Genomic DNA, 19,782 nt, shown 5'->3' with positions numbered 1-19,782 from the left:
TAGAGGCAGCTTGCGAGTCGTATTGAGAAAATTATATATTATTACATATCACAATAGTAAAAGGCAGCTCGTCTGCACTTTTCCACTATTTTTGCGATACTCAAAGCGCCGTAAGAGGCAGCTCGTGTGTCGTATTTATATTTCGTAATTTATATTGAAATTTATTTTATGATTTATATTCTATTATATATTCTGCTATGTTTTGCATCATGTTTTGTGTTATATTTTTCTGATGTTTCAGGCACGGGTCTCGATAGCGTAGCCACCTCCACGTGGTGAGACCTGGTAATTGGCATCGTTTGTCAAAGATGTATTTCTATATTTTTCTCTATAATTTCTTTATTTTCTAATTTTTTAATTATTCGATAATTTCATCCTTGACAAACGATGCCAAGCTAAGAGCTACGCAGTACTCGCGATTCGAATCTGGCTTCTAAAAGGCTATCTTTCGGTATTTTAGAAGCTAGATTGGAATTGCGAGTACCACTTTATTTGCCACATAGGGCACCATGGAACATCGTTGAAAATCGTTCAATTCAACTTTAGGTTTCAAGGTTTAATTCTCTTATAATATATAGTTTGTACATATAATAATGAGTAGAAAGTACGCTCGTACCTTACAAAAATGTCCCTTTTAGTGTTCTATTTTTTTTATGTATCACCTCATTCTAGTCGAAAATCGTACGTTTTTGAAAGAACTTAATTTTCTGAAACTGAAAGTGATAGGGCAATTTTGATTACGGATTCGCTTTTAGAAATGTAAACCCTATGATATTACAGATGAAAATTCACGTTGAACAAGTATAATTATTAGGATATTTTCTCTAAAATAACTCGTCCGACGGTATATTTTATTCGAAGCTATTGACTGGAAATAATGTGCGTTATCTGGGAAAAGGGACGAATAAATAGGCGTATTCAGAAGCTATTTTTTTTTTTATTATACCTCGATAATTACATCCTGTGGAGTAACCACCGAGACGAGGAAATATTGTTTAGTGGAACACCAATTGTCGATACTGGTTAGTATAACTGCGAGATATGTAATTTATCCATTTAGTTGAATTGTGGTTGTGCCACGGTGAAAAAGTCCACCGGAGGACTCTAAGCATGGATTCTAGAATATACAGTGTCCTGATTTCGTTCTTCTTCCGTTTAATCTTCTATGGGGCAAGTGGTGCTACGGAAGAAAGTTAGTTTCTTTTCGTCTTCTGTTTTCTACAACCGTACGAATTTATTTTCACGTGAATTTTAATTACAAAACATACTTCTACAATAGGATATCCTGTATCGAAAGGATTTCTGGGTTATAGAACAACTTTGACGTTTCAAAAGTATTGTGTTTGTAAAACTTCTTATTCCTGCTCCTGCTGTCAAAGCGTTGTCATTTTATACACCAAGGCGGAAAAGAATCGTAAGCTCTTCGTCGTATGATAATCGTCTTCTTGCTCTTCTAGCTATTTCTCATCACGTTTATATCGTTTCGCATCTAATCTTCTTTTAAATTTATCTCGCTCTCAACACAGTTTGCGTTAATTTTACCTACCAAAGAAACGGATTGAATGTCGATGTGATGTTAAATTCCGATACGTTAAGAGCCAGCACGATTACCGATTACAAGCCATTAAAATTTTGTACCAACATACCAAGATGTTATTTCTCGTATGCGTGCATAAACGTATTGGAGCTCAATAAATTTCCCAGGTGAGACATATTTGAACGCAATTTTCAACGAAAGCAATGCTCTATTACGTTCGTGACATGTTATTTAATTTTTGCTCGAAGATCGATCACTGCTTGCCTCCGCTTGGATATTTTATCGAAGAAACGGCTTTGGCAATTAAATTACGATTGTATCAGTATATCAACCGAGTTGCCTACAATACCAGGTAACGGAACGATGCCGGGAATGAATGGAACGTCCACGACGATGAAGAGTGGAATGTCCACGACGATGAAAAGTGGAATGTCCACGACGATGAAAGCTGGAATGACATCAACAATGGCTACTAGTCAAACGACAAAGGCCACGACGAAGATGACAACTGTGGTGGAAACTGAAGAGACTACTACGCCAAACGATGTGGAAGTAATAACGGTACCAGGAAGTATGACAACGGTTGTGGATATCGATTAAATAATAATAAATCAAGCACTAATCAATAGGCAACTACATAAAAGTTAACTGTTAATTAGATTAGAATTCAAGTGATTTTAGTTGGGAAGGCATTATACCATAGTTATAATATACGCAAACTTAAGAAATTTAATGAACAGATTACTTTCATAAGAATTAGATTTATTGGAAATATACCTTGAATACAAATATTAATAATAATAGTTATCGTTTTCTTTCATATTCCCATTTGTAAATAGGGGCAGCATGAATTGTCCCTTTACTTATTAATTTTGGCTTTTTACCTTTTCTATCTTTTAATGCTCTCTGTATTTCTAATTTCTGTTGTACAACTGTCAATTTCCTCTCTCTGTCTACCCTCCTTTGTAATTCTTCATAAGCTTGAAATTTAGCAGATTCAATCTTTCGCAAGCTGTACTTGTCTAATTCTGGCAGTTTCATATCCTTTAATTTACTCAATTTTGGTCTGTTTGTACGCCGTGATATCAATGCAGGGTGTGTATCTAGCTTTTTAACGAGGTCAAAGTTTTTTACTTCCTTTGAATTGTCGACAAAAAATATATGTTTGTTCTTAGTTTCATTTGCAACATCTATCATGTGTAATTGACTCTGTAACCTATCTACTTTCTTTGCTTCTATGTTTCTTTTATGTGCAACATATGTAATATTTTGTGTCTCCATTAATTGTATTTGTTCCGGTGTATAACTTTTATCTTTCCTCTTTTCTATATGGACTCCACCATGAATTTTAGAGTTAATCATGTGGTAATAAAATTCATCTGGATTCTTGTTGAGCGCACGTTTGTGCAAAACTTTCAAAGTTAGTTGTTTATGTTGATAATTTCTGGCTCTGGCAATATAATCTTTCTTTTTTTCCAAAATACCCAGATGTTGACGACTTTCGGGTTGATGTCTTTCACGATGAGTTTTTTGCGTGGATTTTGCTGCTTTTTTCCACGAAGACATCGTTAAACCTGAAAGAATGTAAAAAAGATACTTAAGGTATCGATAGATAAGGCGTCGATAGGTAATATCTCTTTAGTAATCAAATATCTTGTATATATTAAAAATAAGACTCGAAGTAATAAAATAACTTACTCGGACGTAATGCACGACTAAATTAAAACCAATTACCTTATTTACAAAAACCTATCGTCAAATGAACGTCGTGACACTGAAGAACATAACCTCAAACGCTGACAACATACGCTCGATTGATGCGATGGTAGCGCCATAGGAACTGAGGAATTCAAATCGTTCAATTAAATACTTTCTCGTTTATTAAGAAAGAAATTTTACAATTTATATATCAATATCTCGAAACAAAAAGATAATCGGCGGCAATAATGAAATTATAAATTAATAAATATAATTATTGAATATCACAAGGTAAAACATTTTATAGTTTATAAGTAAAATATAATATCGAAAAATTAATCGTTAAAATTTGAATTATCATCAAATATCATTCGGTCTGCGTAGACTGATGCGCTCTGTCAGGAAGAGGTAATATCGTATTGCCAACTGACAACGATCCCTGATGGAAAACTTGAGTTTCCGACGATACCCCACGAGGTGACAGGTGTTGCCGATCTCGCATTCTCGCGATTGGTTTTCGCCCTTTAATGTTGTACCATCCGCAATAACGTTTCGCAAGAGGACTTCTGATCTCATTTTGAGGAACGACGAAGCCTGTTTGCCGTGGCATCGAAGGCGCAGGATCGGTAACATCTCTTGGTCTTTTTCCTGGCCTTTGTAAAGCGGAAGATTCCGAAACAGAGGGCGTTAGAGCAATGTTTTCCCTTGAAGAAACTTCTCTTTCCTCGACGTTCTTGGAGAAATCTAACGCTGCGATGAAAATAAGAGGTACAAATTACTTTTTAATTTTTACTTCTAAAACATATCTATATACATACCGGAGAAATTTTTGATGACACTTTTCACCGCATTAGTGACCACCGATAAAAATCCAGTAGAACCACTGCTACCGGCATTGCTATTCGGTGGTGTATTTGAACTTTTACTAGGTGGGTTATTCGCGTCGTTTGAGTACGAGTAATAGCTATCAACCGACGTTAACGAACTACTGCAACTAGAATAACTCTGGCTGTTGGTGGAGAAGTTCGTATTGGAAATGACATGGTTCAATTTCCTTAAACCAGAGTTGATTAAGTCGGAAGTTGAGGCGTTGGAATCATTCTCCACGACCACCATCATCACTACTCGCGAGGTACTAGATGACTGTTGTTTATCGTTCACGTTACGTTCTGAGCTGTTATTTTCTTTCTCCATATTTCTCGCGTTATCCTCATAAATCTTGATCTGCGATTTTTCCAGAGACTCCTTCATTTCGGACAACGTGTCGCATGCTTCGAAATATTCTTCGTTCTCTGTCTGATTGAAAGTAGCCATCGAGGTAGGATGCTCCGCAGGAGTCTCGTATTCATCAGAGAATCGAACTTTCTTCAAGGATTCCGAACGTCTCTCGCCTTGCCAGACTTCTAAACTCTGAGAGTCTGGTAACACATCGTTCTCGATATTAGTCAATTCCATATCCTCCACGCAGTTGTTATCTACGTAACATTCGCTTGATCGACTATCGTTCTTCTCCTTCATGATATCTTGTTTTTGCGACTTGTTCCTCGAAAGCTCTTCTTTCTCACCGCGACTCGATGGTAGTAAAATCAATGGTATTGACTTTTGTACACTGGCCGAGGGAAGGCTCATGTAATTACTGTTGGAGCTGTCGCAGTTGAAATTGCTTCCTTGTAAACCGCTACAAGTTTGCCTGCTTTGCACCGACGCGGAATCAATCTTGGAGGTTTTCAGGGAGAAGTTCGGAGCGTTGGGCGTTTTGAAGTCGAAACTGGTCTTTTGACCGACGACCATAGGCGTGCTCGTGTTTCTGTAAAGTTCTGGAGGAGAGGTCAATGAACCGAATTTGCCATTGTATTCAGATGATTCCTTTCCTTCCGAGGTCAAAGGTGGTGTACCTAGTATCGACTTTTGTTCCGAGAAACGGTGCCAAGATTTCCACCACTTGCACGTGCCTTTGTTAATGGAAAACATCAGGGTGAGTTTGAGTTATCGATTAAAATATCGATCGAACAGTCGAAGAGAAAATAAAGTATATTACGAAGATACTCACCCAGCGATTCCAAATCTTTGCTCTGCTTGAAAGTTTCGCCGCACAGGTAGCAATAGAGAGGTAAATGAGTGGTTACTATGTGATAGAGAAGCGCCTGATCTTCGAAGGCTTTTAATGGAACTTTCTCGTTCGCACAAAATGGACAGTTTGGTTGACGTTTCGTGTGCTTCTTCTCCTCATGTCGTTCACGGCACGTTGCACAGCAGAATAGCTTCTTGCACACGTAACAAGTCCGGCTTCTCTGTTCGGAGCACAAATTTTGCAGCAAACAGGAATCGTAGTTCTCGCTCGAAATGGTAAGAAGCATAATTGGAAAAATCTTTGAATAAATACCTCTTGTGAAGTCATGTTTGGATGAGGTCGTCGCAACTAAGACGATATAATGTTTACTATTATATCGTAGACAATACAACGCAAAGTATATATACATATATAATGTTCGTATGTAAAAAAAATCTTTCCGTCACATGATACACGTTTGAATTGTGCTGTTAAATCAGACGGATGTCGATTTACCAAAGCGGGAATAGAAATTGAAAAGTAAATGTAAATTTTTATCGTTTAAACGATAGATGTCTTTATTGAACGAGAATACAGAATAGAAATCAATTTTACGATATAAATGATATATTTACAATGTTTTACGATATAAAATCGATATGCAAATTTTACGCGTCAGCGTTATCTTTATTAGTAGATTCATCGAATAAGTCGAAAGGCATTAATTGATCAAGTCCCAACACGTCTTCGCTACTATCATCTCTTTTGCTATCTTGCGATTTGGTTGCTTTGCTTTCGCTTTTCTGGGTATGTTTCTGTTTAGCTTGCTTTTTAATATCCGAGATGGTCATGAAATTTAGATTGTCTACCACTACGTTAACATCAGACCTTCTGAAATCGGTATCTCTGTCCTCTAATAAATCCAGTGCTTCTTGGTACGGTGGAGCAATCGGTGTCTGTACCGGCTCGTGGTACGTGTATTCCTTCCCCTCGAACTGAAACAAAAGATAGAGATAAGCATCTTTGAGAGTAATATCACGCGATAATAACGGGTTCGAATAACTTACATCCAGCGGATAACACGTATCGGAATCAGGTTGACTAAGATCTCCGCAAACAACGAATGGAACAATGAGTCTGTTAACTCCAGTAAGCTCATCGAAATCGCATGGTTTATGCGTTAAGAGGGGATTCAGCATATGAGGTTTATAACCCTCTGGTGGAGAATAATCTTTACAGACTACAAATGCTTCTATACTTGAATTGCGAGAGCTACTGGGTTTCGTGCAATAAACATAGGGGAAAAATATTTTTAACTGAGCATATAATAACGTTACATCCTTGGCTCTAAATATTTTTGCTACAAAAGTGCCTCCTTGCCTTAGTACGTGTGTAGTAATGTTTAGAGCTGCTAGTAATAACTGAGACTGAATATAAATATCCATATCGTGCAGGCCTGTAACTGTGAGTAATTACTTAGTAAATATTGCTTATAATTCAGTTTGGATCAATGGAATAATATATCAATTTGAGCTTACCATCAGGTGCACCGTCGCAAACAACTAAATCAGCCTGTTCATTGTCAAAGTGGGAAACAATTTGCTTCGCTGTGTTAATGTTAGTGATGTCTCCTTGAATTTGAATCACTCCTTCCAATGGTGCCATAGCTTGTAAATCCACTGCGACTATTTTCGGCGGTGTTGCATCGCCATTCTCCAAAGCTTTCTTATAATTTTCGCTGCAAATTATCATGACAAGAAATGTAATCGATATCTGAATGTTTCGCGAAACACGATTTTCGAGCAGAACGTTGTAAACAAACTGAAACGTACGTTAATCTCCGTGACAAAACCTGACTCCAACTACCAGGTGCGGCACACAAATCCACAACTTTATTCACTCCTAGTTTGACATATAAACAAAGTATCGGATTTTATTGTAATAGCGCTGGAAGTATTTTTATATACGTACCATCTAGAATGTGACACTCGTTATCTATTTGGAGCAATTTGAAAGCACTTCTCGCTCTCCATCCTTCCTCTTTTGCTCGTCGATAATATATATCTCGTTTGTCTTTTGATGTTTTCCCCATAGTTAAACAATATATACTCGATTATTGTTTGTTTTCGTTACACGTTTTGGTTAGGTTCGCGTAATCGTCACGTTGACGGACATGGTGACTTTTGCAGGAGCTGTAACTTCGAGTGTCAGAGTTCGATCGGTTGGTACTACTGCCGGAACAGCCGCCAAATTCAATATTTGTTCAGTCAGCATTCTTTACTCTACGAACACGCGTATTATAATCTCTAGATCAGGAAATAATATTTACGCGTCGAACCATGAAGGAAAATAAACGTGGCTAAAGATAAAACCAATTATTTTCTATTTGTTATTTAAACGTTCTTGTTTTTCCACCATTGAACGCGTCATTGGAGAAAAACATTTTCACGTACATTATCGGGTTTCTATCAAGCGTAACGAAACGCTGGTAAACGAAGCAATTAAAGTAGAACAAAATGTTACACAATGAAGGCCAATAGGCTCTTTCAAGACCAATTGTAAAATCTTTTCTAATCATAGTGCGAATAGTAGCCACGATGACAGTAGCCGCTGTTATTCCCACACGCAACGATGATGCATCGTGAAAAGTATTTGAAAATTGCGGGTTTTAAACGCGCTCTAGTTCCTCCTGTACATAAACATCGTAAATCTTCTCGGCGATCACATTAATTTTTCAATTATGGAATTCCCCTTTCGATGAAAAAACCAAACTATTTCCAGATACAATCCTGTTGGTATCTAATCGTGATTTATCATTACCGCAAACCATCGTCGACGTTAAGTTCGTTTTCCACAAAATACCGACGATATGACGTTCATTTAGATCCTCCTTTGAACAGGGAACGCGAAAAAATTCGTTCTTTTTTCCCATCGCGATCGCATAACAGCGGATACCAATTGCATTGGACAATTAGCAACGTTTACTCCATTTTCTGCGAAAACGAGGGGGATTTTTGTTTGTCGGAAACGCGAGTCGGCCAAGTGCCGTTCTTACGTAATCGCGTATTTGCACGTTCTCGCCAAACGTACAACAATCCCGTGAATGTGTGTGTGCGTTTGTGTGTGTGGAAGGAGGCGTGTATACAGCCGCGAAAATCTGCCCTCGCTGATTTACGTTGCAGAGCGTATTCTTTGCAGATGGCCTTTTCGAACTTTCGACGATTCAATGGCGTCGATTATTTCCACGCGTCAAACGTTGAACCGGTCGTTTGTTTTTCGATACTCGCGTTTCTGTCGCGTCGGCGAAAAATCTAGTCGATAAGAGAAAAATGCACGAATATGCAGAACGAGAGAGCGAAATAGAGAGAGAGAGAGAGAGAGGAGGGAAGGATGATCCCGTTGATCGCGAATCGTTACCATGCACGTTACCAAACGTTCCTCGGGGCCGATTTGATGCAGATACACGGTGGATAAGACGACGATGGTAACGCGCAGCCGGTGCTTTTTGCATAATTCACTCGCAATAGAGGAAACAGGGTCCGTAATGAGCTTACGGGCCGTGAATTTCAAACGAGGCGTGGCGCACATTTTTTTCTTCTCCTTTTTTTCGCCGCTTCTTACGTATTTGTCCATTCTACGCAATCGTGATGCAACATCGATATATAAATTTAACAACAACTACGTCTATGCCTACGCTTGTTTTCTAACGAGTCTCTTTATTATCGATTTTTGAAGACCTTTGGTATTTAGCGCACGTGATAACTTGACAAGTACTCGGCGAGAGGAACGTAAACAATAGGAATTACAGAAGAAGCTATGTGTTTTTATCGGTTTCCATTATCACGGTTAATCATCTCCATCGTTATCCCATCGAAAAGTCATCTGGTTATTGGAAAATAGCGAATCTCGAGGGATTCGCGCGACGAAGAATTCAGGAACGTGGAACATTTCTTGGCGCGTGGCAGGCGAAGGAGAAACGATAGCGAAATCGCAGGAAAATCGGGAAAATAAGGGTTTATCAGGCTTGCTATCGATCGTTAGTCGATCGTGTCGACCGATTATGCTCGGTACACGTTACGTTTACTTGCGGGTTAAACTCGTGTACACAGACGGTGATCCGATATCGAGGGGTTATCGCGACGCGAGCTTTGCCAGAAATAGTTGCTCATTCGCGCGAACAATAGTCTCCGCCGCTGAGCGGATTCTAATACACGCCTGGAACCGCGTGAACTTGCATTCTCAAAGATTCTCGTTCCTCGCGTGTAGTCTCGAAGGAGAGTTTGTTGTTCGCGGAAATTACATAACGCTGGACGGCGAGCGAATAACCCGCGAGAGTTGCAGCTTCTAACGACGAGGCTCCGCGTGTATTACGCTGACCCCGTGTTACGAACAAGAATCTGATCGAGAGGTTCACGTGGACTTCTCGCCGGTTATGAACTGCCGGTGGAAACTCTAAAATGACCCAGTTGTTATTTCTGGCCCGCGGGATTCCGCGGCGCCGCGATCCCGCGCCTTTTGCCCTAGCATCTTCTGATAACGCGTGCTCTCGCATGGTCGCTGGTTCAAAAGATATTGGCTTAATACATTTCATCAACTGTGACCTTAATCGAGCGGTTTTGCAACGAGCGCCTTCCCGTGCCGGGACACTTCGCGCCGCTTCAAACGAACGCTGAAAGAACTCATTCCGGCGCCGTACGCGGCTGCATGCTGCCTGGCTAAAAATAAAATGGCGTCTCAGGAAATTCCCTTCCGTCCGTGTCCGGCCTATCGATCTTGGTTGGTACCGAGGTCTCGACCATCTGGACCCGGTGGAACAGTTTGTCATTCCGCGAGAAAAAGGACGAACGAAGACACGCTTATGTGTCGCGCGCACGCGTTCCGCGAGCAGATGAGCTACGGGGTCGAGCTGGTTTGTGGTCCCCTTCGAGGGGAGTCCCGCGAGAAATGTACGAAATATTATTATGCACGGTGCAGAGAAGGTCTTCGGTTAACCCTGACACTGTTTTCTCTAGGAAGCACACCGTACCGAATTAATATCGCTTGGCATTGCTCGACCAATAAAGCCGAACTGTAGGAAACGGAATTGCGAGGACCTTCCGAGGTGTCCGAGGAACCTCGATGGCCGATTCTCTCTGGTCATTCACCTGTCAGTTCGATAACGACGTTTTGTCAGTCTCGATAAACGTAATCGATATGACGCGTGTCGATTACTTTCCCTTTTATCGGTCCGAGCTCGTTATCGTCGTAAATACCTTGGCGTTGGAGCGTGGCTAAGGGAAATGAAAACGAGGCAGTTCGAAGAAATAGGTAATTCGAGGATGGCGCATACGGTTCGACCGAAATTGCAGTTTCCGGACCGAGAGAGACGGAATCGCAATCGACGTCGTTAACGGTCCGCGAGCAAAGGACGCGCCGAGACGACGGCGACGTCGACGACGACCACGAGGACGATCAGTCACGATACAATTGCCAAGCGTGTCCGAGGCACGACCTTCGCTTGTCGCGGAAAACCTACGTAGGAAAATAAGTTGCACGTGTCCGTCACGAAAGTGACACACTAATTGAGAGCCATGCACCGTGAAACGGAATTAAGAAAGATTGCCAGTGTCGTTTGCGCGGCTCGCGTTTCTTCGCCGCGTTTCCTGCGCTCTGCGCAAGATTTTCGTAGCTCGCGTGAGATCTATCCTGAAAACGAATTTCAGTTCAAGGCCGAGCTGCTCAGTCTTCCATGATGGGATTTCACGGAAACAACCGTGAACCAGTCACCTGGCCGATACCTGCTCCTCTCGGCCGAGTCTTTCTCTATTGTCCATGTTCTTCCAGGCTTCCCCTCGAATCTCTCTTTCTTTTTCTCTCTCTCTCTCCTCATCGCCCGGTTTTCTACCTTCGCCAGCGTAACGCGTTTCGTAATGTCAGTCGGATCGACGAGTCACGGAAACGGAACCGGTCGATCGTTACCTGCGTTCCCTGTCCTGGTCGTTAGACCAAGTTAATGACACGTCGATACCGCGAAATTGTCCGCTCGTGAATCACGAACAGCGGTATCGCGAGTTCGGGGTGCAATCGATGTGGGTGCAACGAGTCTATTTTCAGCGAGTGATACAACGCGTCTAGCGAATGGATCGGTACGGTCTGGCTGGCAATAAAATTCGATTAAAGGCCCATCGCGGGGTACGGCGATTAATCAGAGCTATTTGATCCGGAGCGGACTGCTGCGGCGTAACCGCGTCGAAAACGCTTGTTTGGAAGCGGAGCGACGACGCTGGCAACCATTCGTCGACACGAAGACCGAGCTCCGAAGAGAAGGGAAGAGAAGGGTCGAGAAGAGAAGGGATGGAAAGGGAAGGGAAGGATAGGGACGGGAAGGGGAGGGAAGGGAGCGAGAAAAGCGTGTGATGGAGGAAGAATCGACCGGCTCGGCGGTCGTGAGCCGACTGCTTGGTCCGGTCTGGCCTGGTGGAACGCTTCGGGGGCAGAGTGCACGAGCGGAATGCATATTGCCGATCGGCGGAGCCGAGCCGAGCCGAGCCGAGTTCGAAGGCGGTCGCGCCTGCGTCGCCGCGGTATAACTCGCTGATTTCGCCTGGAGCTTATTTATTTCGAACCTGAAACTCGCCGCGACAACCACGTGCTACTACGATCGCAGCTGCGAGGCAAACTCAGTCGGTCTGTGTCTCGTTCGCTGCGAGTCACACGCGTCGATCAAGCGCCGATAAGATCGAACAGCGATCATTGATCAAAAGGAAAGACGATTAAGGAGAACGGTGGAAGAGACGAGAGAAGGTGTAGGAGAAGGAAGAACACATTGGCGTTGCACGAGCATCGAGAATCCGTTCTCGAATTCTCTTTTTACAGAATCCTCAAGCTCCCATCGGTGCATCGAACTTTTTCTCGAAGCTACGATCCCCTCGCGGACTCTGCCGAGCCGAGTCTATCGATCTTCCGTTTAGGACACTTTGAGGGGAGCCTGTGTTGTGCGCGACGATCGTTTAGCACCAGGAAGAAGAACTCGAAACTCCTGGATCTCGAACGAGACTCCGCTGTGATACGTTTCGTCGTCGAGATCGTCTTTACCGCTCTGTGACCTGTGCTTCGTGATATTCGTACCTTTACGAGGACTTTTAGATCCATTCCAGCCCCTGTCACCCGACCCAGTGGGCCCTTTATCCGAGGACTAACGTAACGCGGATAGGTGAGTGTTCCCGTATCTTCTTCCCCTCGCAATTTCCATTCGCGAACAGTGTACACGAATCGCAATCGGCAGCTGACTTGACGCGCCCCTTGTCTCTTCCCCTCGACGGTTTCCGCTATCCGAACCGCTATCGTCTCAGCTGTCCGAGAAATCGTTGCTTCACAGCGGTTCGCATCGCGTATAACGCTAGATCGCTTCTCCAGCTTGGACTTTCGATGTTTCTGCCATCGACAGCGGGCGCTCATCGTTGATCTAGATACCTTTCACTTCGCGAAAATCCGCGTCGACCGGTCAGAGACTCGGATTCGTCTCGCGACGATCTTCCCTGTCCTTCATCGCGCTCCCTCGTGTCTTCTTCCTTGACGAGCAATTTCCCTCATCGCGGCACGACTGGCTGGTCGATGCAAAATTGGAAAGTTCGGTACGAGATGGTAGGATCGATTCGAAAAATTCGCTTCCGCGAAACGGCTAATGAGTCACGCTTCGGCCTGGTCATTCGTAGCGCCGCCTTTCACGGGGCTCATTCACCGCGGAAAAAGAAAGAGAGACAGAGAAGAACGGGGAGAAGAAAGGCACGAGAGAAAGAGAGAGAATAATAGAACACAGGGCCCATGGGTGGACGATCGCGTGGAAAAAGCGGCATGACCGCGAAACGACTGTGAACTCGGTTATCGTGGAAACGGATCGGCTCTGGTCGGCCAACTTTCCGGCGCGTGTGCCTGCCCCGGCAACCGCTATTATTCTCGCAGCTCGGCCGAGCCTAGAACCTAGAAACGCCATCGAGGAAAACGGACTAGCTGCCGGAAGCTGCTCCGAGCTATCTGACGCGATAAGCGACCGGCGATCGGAGGCCTCAGACGAACGCGATAAAACGAACACGCTCGATCGCGGACGAACGCTTGGCTAAACTTCGTCGTTTCGATGACTCGTGTGTCAGAACGACATGCAGAGGGAAGAACGTCGCGAGTTTTCGGTATCGTAGGTAGCAGATAAGCCATGTCGTAACGTTGATATCGCTGGCGACGTTTCGATCGACGCTTCTCGCGCGTAAGCGGGATCGTCAGAAGGTCGACGATATCGAGATCCATCGTCGGAACGACGTTGGTCGCATCGAGGAGGGAATAATCCTTCGGATAGGAACGCAGTCGAGCTTGATCGTCCGCAGAATAGGAAAAAGCGCGCGAGGACGGCGTTTTAATGAGATCTGGGCGCGTTTTCCGGGCCTCGGGTCTATTCATCGCGCGGAATAAAACCACTGACGCGGTAGCCCCTACCTCTTCCGTTTCGTCGCTACATGAAAATCAAAGTCGCAACGCAGTTCTCCTTCCGTCCTCCTCTTTCCTTCCCGCCGTCCACTTCCACAATTGCCACCGATTACGCCTAATTCGATCACGATTGGGTGCGCGATCCGCGAGGATCAGGCTCGACACACCTGCAGCTTCTCTACTCGCCAACGAAACACCTTCGAAGTCAGTTGTCGATGCTACGCGTGCGTGCTTTTCTTTCCCTCAGCTTTTTCCTCTGCTTTTCCCTCGCGTAGGGTCTGCCATTCTAATCGACGCCGTTGCGCGTTTCCTTTCCTGTTTCAACAGTTTGGAGCACGACCACGACGACGCAGAGCGATTTCCCGAGGAAACGTCGGACCTGCCAACCCGCTTTCCGGAGGCCATCGGGGATTAAACCGTGCGTGGATCGAAGTGGTGGAAACGGATAAAGAAGAGAAAAGGGGGAGAGTTCCTGGCACGATTCGCGGATTACACAGGCATTCGGTGAATCGAGATTGATTAACCGCTGGAAGATAAGCGAGGCGTCCTTAGATAAAAGGGACGGCACGCGAGGAAGAGTGGACAACTTGGCGTGGATCTATCCACAAGATCGAACGGTCGCGTGGCCACGAGAAAGCGAGGATCATCTGGAATCGAGCGTGCAACCGTGGTGAAGAAAGCGAGAAAGAAGTTTCTCGAAGCTTGGTCAGCGCTGAGACTGCTATCGTCGGTGCGGTAGCTGGTGCTGACTCTCCCATAAAACCGGAGAGGTAGGGGTTCCGGGTAAAAACGAACCTGGTCGGTCTGTATACGTCGAACCCGCGGCCGGGAGGCACCCGTTGCGTTCGCATAGGTCGCGGTTCGCGTGACGTAATTTCGCATAATTTTCGACCGGGATCTCCCGCTCGGTTCTACGGTCCACCGTTCGTTCGAGTAGCCAAAGATAAATCTCGAAACGACCGACCGTAAATAGCGTCCGAGCCGCGGAGGACGCATCTCGACCGATTTTCCGTTCGCGGGTAAAAGGATCGCGCGCGTTCGCTCTCGCGGAACCTTGATCGGTCGAATCGGTGGTGGAGACCTTGGTTCTGAACTTGGACGAGAGAAAAATTCGCCTAGCCAACAACGATCCTTCGATCGGAGGAAAAAGGCGCGGGGAGAGAGAAGGTCTGGGAGCAGGAAGCGTCTAGATCGAGGAAGACACGGCAGCGGAGTTAATAACGCGTTCGGTTTCGTCGAATAAGATCGGGCGATAAGGTGGAAGCGGCGGAAGCTCGCGGCCGCACGTTATACCTGACGATAGAGAGAACGGAAAGGAAACACCGAGACGAAAGGAAGAGAGAAGTTTCTCGAAGCTTGCTTGCCCGTGCGCTGACTCTGCTCTAGAGCCGTTCGGACGAGGAGGAGAAGCGCGAGCGGCAAGGGAAAGAGGAGGAGGCGAAAGAAAGAAGCGGTCGCGGGAGTGCGTCATCTTGGAGAACGAGGGAAAGAGAAGGACGGGATCGGCGGCGTATCGTAACGTGGAACAGATTTAGAAGGCCCACGTGCTCCACTTAGGCCTGTTCCGATAGAGACTCGGAGCGTAAACTCTGAGAGGAAAGAGAGAGAGAGAGAGAGAGAGAGAGAAAGGTGGAACAGGATCTACGAGGAAGAAGAAGAGAGAGAGGAAGGGGCTGGAAAGGAGTTTGGTAGTCGAAGGAAAGGAGGGAAAGGTCGAGAGCAGCTGGAGAAAAGACAAATAAAGGCAGAGGGCGTGGAAGTTAGGTAGAGAAGGGAAAGGTCGGAAGGACGGCGTGGGATTCGAGAGAGAGAAAGATAGAGAGGACAAGGAGGCACGAGGACATACCGCTGGTGGCAAGGATGGCAAAGGGGAAACCGTTGACAGCCCCGGAACGGCGGACGACCGACGCGTTCGACGAGGAATCGGTGGCGGTGCGGTCACGATGGCGAAATTTCGCTGCGTTCTGGGTGCTCGGCCTCTGCAACAATTACGGATACGTGGTGATGCTGAGCGCCGCGCACGATATCCTCGAGAGCAAATTCGGCGCGACGGTGAGTATATCTGGTGGAGCTGTTTGATCGATCCGTTAGCGAATCGGCTTCGCTTCGCTTCGCGCCGCGGAGGGGTTGCCATGGACGTGGGAAAGGGAACTGGTTCGATATGTTTCTCTTCCCCGCTGATTTTCTTCGGCCTATCGTTTTTCCTCGCTTTTATCCCCCCGGCGGGAAAGGGAGAAAAACCGAAGGGGAAAGGGAAAAAAGCCGAAGGATAGAGGAACGAGCGCGCGAAACTCGAGGCGCGCAACGAGAATACCTAACTACCGCTTTTAGAGTCGCCTTAAGCCCGAGGTGCAGTCACACGGTTATAATTAACGGTACCGTAACGCCATATTCGTAGAATCCGGACGAGACTCCGGTAAAGCGTCGCGGAATCGAGCGCCGCGACGGGGTCGTCGTTTCCGGCGACGACACGCCGCGTCGAGCCGCGACCAACGCTATTCCCCCGTGATTTTCTCGTCTGTTCCGTTGTCTACGGCCGTTTTTACCGTTTCGCGACTGGCCTGAATCCCTCGGTCTTCCAAGTCGATCGGTTTAAGCCCGCGAAACCTTTCGATCGCCTCGCGTCTGTCCATCGACCGCCCCCAATCGTTGCTAGAGCCGACGCCGGCCGATTACGAAACGACGCGTAATCGCTACCGCGTTCCGACGCTCTGTCTTGCACAAAGCTTTCCGAGATTCTCGTGTTTACCCGCGGCGATAAATTGCCAAAGACAATGACGATATATCCCGATAACGACGCGACAGAGATACACTCGTGGCCGCTGACGGCGTCGTTGGCGGCGTCGTTCGCGGCGTCGTTCGCGGCGATGAACGCGGCGTCGTTCGAGGAACGCACGGGCGTGCACGCACTCTGGTAAAGCCTCGGCTGCGTAAGGCTCGATGAATCACCCGACGACCTGACAGGCCGTATTACGACGATTAGATTCCTCTATCGATTGGACTTGTGTTCTCGCTCGCTCCGATTGCCACGCGAGTGCGTGGGCCGATGGAAAAGTCGGTGGAGAGAAGTAAGAAGCGGAAACTGCAGCTGATACTTTTGCGTATCGGAGCACGGTGGAATGTGGCCATTATTGGTCGAAAGTTTCGCGGCTCCTCCTCTCTAACGCGTAGTTATTACATCGGCTCTAAAACGTTGCATCGTCGTTGGTCGGTGACTTGGCTAGCAACTTACGCCCACGCAGCTGTCCGCTTCGTCGGACGCGTTCGATGTCCAATTTCCGAGCGATTCGCATTATCGTCGAATCATCGATTCTCCATAGTCTTTCCTATCGATCTCGATCTCGATCGAGTAAGACCAATGGGTCGGTTTCCCGTAACGCAGGTTAATCTGCCGACGTTAACGAGGTACGCGTTTCTTTCCTGCTACCGTTCTTTTTAGCGCCTTTTTCCCAAGGCTCATTGTTGCTTTTTTTTTCTGTTTTCCTTAGCGAGACGTTATCGCGCGTATTTGCGAGCGTTGGAACGCCCAGCGATTAGCCAGGATTGCAAGCGATATTTGCGCACCGGTGGAAAAATATCTCGCGCGGCTTTTCGAAAGCCCGTGCAAGCGATACGGGCGCATTCGGAGCAAAGTGAGAGAAAGAGAGAGACAGAGAGGAGAGAGTCGTAATCGATGCCTTGCTAATCTGAGGCAATCGGCAGCGATAGCCGAGTGTATCGCGCGGCTGAAATTCTAAGCCGGCCATAAAACTTTACGATTTAATTAGTCCGCGTTTCGCTTTATGGTGTCTGGCGACAACGAGTCCAGTTCGTCACGACGATTAATAGCCTCGTTTAACTACGTCCCCTCGTGATCCTCGTTCGCGAGGCGAGGCGAAACCGAGACAGCTACTAATAAGGAGTAACAGAAGAAGAGGGAGCCGGCGTCGGGGGGCAGGGGGCAGGGAAAAAGTCGTTAGAGCAGCGAACAATTAAGCTGAATTACGTCTTGGAGAGCGAACAGATTCTCGAGTGCGAGGAATTTTCGTTATGTCATCGACAAATCTATGCGTACGTTTCGCATCGTGTTATGAACCAGCCATCTCGCCTCTCCCGCTTCTTCGTTGCGCCTTTCGACCGCGATTCCAGCACGCTCGCGAACGCGAATTAACTTACATAAGTCGGGAACAACCGCGGAGATTAATATTCCACGCGTTCAAGGTGGTAATGTCCGTGAAATACCGATACCGCGGTAAGATAACTTCCGTGACTGTACATCGGACAGGCGAAGCCGAATTGTGGGAAAATAACGGACGAAGCCGATTCTTAACAAGCTTACACGGCATATGCAAAGCGGAGTTCGCATTACATTCGTTTTCTCTTCTCTTCTTGTTCGTCCCGCTTCGTCTATATCAAGGATCTTGGGCCGGAATTCGCGAATGGCACGATGATAACGGCGAACGTGACAGGGGTCCGATCCTGCAACACGCTGTCCACCGGCGCCATATTGCTGGCGGATATTCTGCCGTCGCTGGCGGTGAAAATAATCACACCGTTCCTGCCGTTTTACGTACAGTGAGTATCCACATTTTCTTCTCCTTTCCATACTCCGTCTTAATGTCTACCATTGATCGTTCATTCATCGCAAATCCCGCGTCGAACGCGGCGTCGCGCGGAAACGTTCGCGCGGATTGTCAGTACGAGCACTGGGAGAAAGAGCAACGACGGGGTAACGGAACGGTCAGGGAACGTGGGGTGGCTTAATTTCTTAATTTTTGGGCAATTACCGCGATGAGAGGAGCTTTTGGAACGGTATCGGGATGAAACCGCGACGTCACGGTTCTTATATCGGTTTTCAGCTACATCTCATGCTGCACGAGTCGATTCCGGGATTCGACGTAGTTTGAATCCGCGCGTTATCTTATCTTAGGCTTTCTCTGTACCGTTTCGATATCGATATCGATTTAGATTGTTCGAGAAACAAAGGAGAAAATAGGGCGAGGACGCGAGCGCGTCTTGGGATGTGTCGGATAGATCGATTTACGAAACGAAAATGACATTATCCAGCGTACGGCTACGCGTTTCCTTTCGGATAGGAGAGCGTGGGTGGCTGTTGACGTCATATATGCTTCTCGTCACACGCATTTGATACCTCTGGTATTCTTTTAAACGTTGCTTTCTCTGGGCACGGGGGCCGCGGATACACGCGGTTCCTTGTGGGACGGATCACCTCCGGAGTCGTGCCCCTCCGCGGGCTCGTCGCTATTTCCCGTGAATGAAACGCTAATCGATTAATCGAATCGTTAATTACAGTGCTCGACTGGCTACCTGTGTGTTATTTTCCGCTGCAGGATTCCTCGTGGTGTCGTTGAGCACTACTGAATGGCTCGCCATTCTGGGCGTCGTTCTAACGTCACTCTCTTCCGGTTTGGGAGAAGTTACTCTGCTGAGTTACAGTCACCAGTACCCCAAGTAAGTACCCCCTTTCTTCGTTCTCCCTCGTCTCCTTCGTCGATGCAGTCTGTTTTATATTTTCTTTTCTTTTTGTTTTATTCTTTCTCGATAATCGCCCGCGCTCGCGTGTCTTTCATGTCGTTTGCCATCTGTCTGTTCTATCGGCGACCATAACACGCGAGTTCTGGCTCGTCGTGTCTTTTACCATTTTTCTTCAGCTGTCTCATTGTTAGCACAGCCTCCCGTCAAACAGAGACGGAGGCGTATCGGTGTGCTCGCGTTTGAGAGTTAGCCGCGAACGAGAAGCATCGTATCTTTTTTTCTCGCTTGTTCCTTCTTTACGCGCGTCTAGCGAACACGATAACGATTTATTATCTGTGTCTCTCTGATCTTAGCGATGCTGGCGGATCACAGCGCGCGAGAGAGAGCCGGTGTAAAAGGGCGTGCGAAAAAGTGCAGCCAAATAAGTAGCGTGTAACGGTAAAGAGCGAAGGTAAAGGAACGAAAGTAGAGAGAAAAGGAAAAGAAAGAAATACGATGTGAAATTTGTTGATGCAGGTATCGAGCCGGAGGCGCATAATACCGTAATATTGACATTTAGACAGTT

At 46.2% G+C, this 19,782-nt stretch overlaps 4 protein-coding genes and 1 pseudogene across 4 annotated transcripts; 2 read left to right on the top strand and 3 right to left on the bottom strand.

Annotated features, from left to right (window-relative positions):
* The first annotated feature begins 1,110 nt into the window (after positions 1 to 1,110).
* On the top strand, positions 1,111 to 2,137 carry LOC143221459 (uncharacterized). Its single transcript, XM_076446902.1, has 5 exons — positions 1,111 to 1,192; positions 1,280 to 1,414; positions 1,527 to 1,704; positions 1,786 to 1,937; positions 1,986 to 2,137. Exons 1-5 carry the CDS (start codon positions 1,111 to 1,113, stop codon positions 2,135 to 2,137), a joined length of 699 nt encoding a protein of 232 aa, XP_076303017.1.
* Positions 2,138 to 2,341: 204 nt separating this feature from the next.
* On the bottom strand, positions 2,342 to 3,103 carry LOC143221456 (putative U3 small nucleolar RNA-associated protein 11 pseudogene; annotated as a pseudogene).
* Positions 3,104 to 3,602: 499 nt separating this feature from the next.
* LOC143221458 (uncharacterized) lies at positions 3,603 to 5,633 on the bottom strand. Its single transcript, XM_076446901.1, has 4 exons — positions 5,619 to 5,633; positions 5,286 to 5,526; positions 4,054 to 5,187; positions 3,603 to 3,985 (listed from the first exon to the last, which is right to left on the bottom strand). The coding sequence occupies exons 1-4, from the start codon at positions 5,631 to 5,633 to the stop codon at positions 3,603 to 3,605; spliced, it is 1,773 nt and encodes a 590-aa protein (XP_076303016.1).
* A 320-nt stretch (positions 5,634 to 5,953) lies between these two features.
* Positions 5,954 to 7,377, bottom strand: LOC143221457 (tRNA (cytidine(32)/guanosine(34)-2'-O)-methyltransferase-like). Its single transcript, XM_076446900.1, has 5 exons — positions 7,257 to 7,377; positions 7,118 to 7,187; positions 6,824 to 7,023; positions 6,353 to 6,747; positions 5,954 to 6,280 (listed from the first exon to the last, which is right to left on the bottom strand). The coding sequence occupies exons 1-5, from the start codon at positions 7,375 to 7,377 to the stop codon at positions 5,954 to 5,956; spliced, it is 1,113 nt and encodes a 370-aa protein (XP_076303015.1).
* A 10,791-nt stretch (positions 7,378 to 18,168) lies between these two features.
* On the top strand, positions 18,169 to 19,193 carry LOC143221455 (battenin-like; the record flags this gene model as incomplete). The annotated part of the gene is made up of 2 exons (XM_076446899.1): positions 18,169 to 18,296; positions 19,035 to 19,193. Coding segments are annotated over exons 1-2 (287 nt in total), but the record flags the coding sequence as incomplete, so codon positions are not given.
* Between the last annotated feature and the right edge of the window lie 589 nt (positions 19,194 to 19,782).

Source organism: Lasioglossum baleicum, unplaced genomic scaffold (assembly GCF_051020765.1).
Source record: "Lasioglossum baleicum unplaced genomic scaffold, iyLasBale1 scaffold2420, whole genome shotgun sequence".
In the NCBI taxonomy this organism is placed as follows: Eukaryota; Metazoa; Arthropoda; class Insecta; order Hymenoptera; family Halictidae; genus Lasioglossum; species Lasioglossum baleicum.
The sequence above is the reverse complement of the archived record's forward strand: the minus strand, read 5'-3'. Positions and strand labels throughout refer to the sequence as shown.

Bases quoted from the DNA above. Each gene is read 5' to 3' on its own strand.
- LOC143221459 (XM_076446902.1), top strand. From the start codon at position 1,111: ATGGATTCTAGAATATACAGTGTCCTGATTTCGTTCTTCTTCCGTTTA. The intron at 1,193-1,279 runs GTTAGTTTCTTT...CTTCTACAATAG, and splicing joins AAGTGGTGCTACGGAAGAAA to GATATCCTGTATCGAAAGGA. The intron at 1,938-1,985 runs GTGGAATGTCCA...CGACGATGAAAG, and splicing joins AACGTCCACGACGATGAAGA to CTGGAATGACATCAACAATG.
- LOC143221457 (XM_076446900.1), bottom strand. From the start codon at position 7,377: ATGGGGAAAACATCAAAAGACAAACGAGATATATATTATCGACGAGCA. The intron at 7,188-7,256 runs GTACGTATATAA...ATGTCAAACTAG, and splicing joins CGAGTGTCACATTCTAGATG to GAGTGAATAAAGTTGTGGAT. The intron at 6,748-6,823 runs GTAAGCTCAAAT...AATTACTCACAG, and splicing joins TTGCGACGGTGCACCTGATG to TTACAGGCCTGCACGATATG.
- LOC143221458 (XM_076446901.1), bottom strand. The intron at 5,188-5,285 runs GTGAGTATCTTC...CCATTAACAAAG, and splicing joins CAAAGATTTGGAATCGCTGG to GCACGTGCAAGTGGTGGAAA. The intron at 3,986-4,053 runs GTATGTATATAG...TTTTCATCGCAG, and splicing joins TGTCATCAAAAATTTCTCCG to CGTTAGATTTCTCCAAGAAC.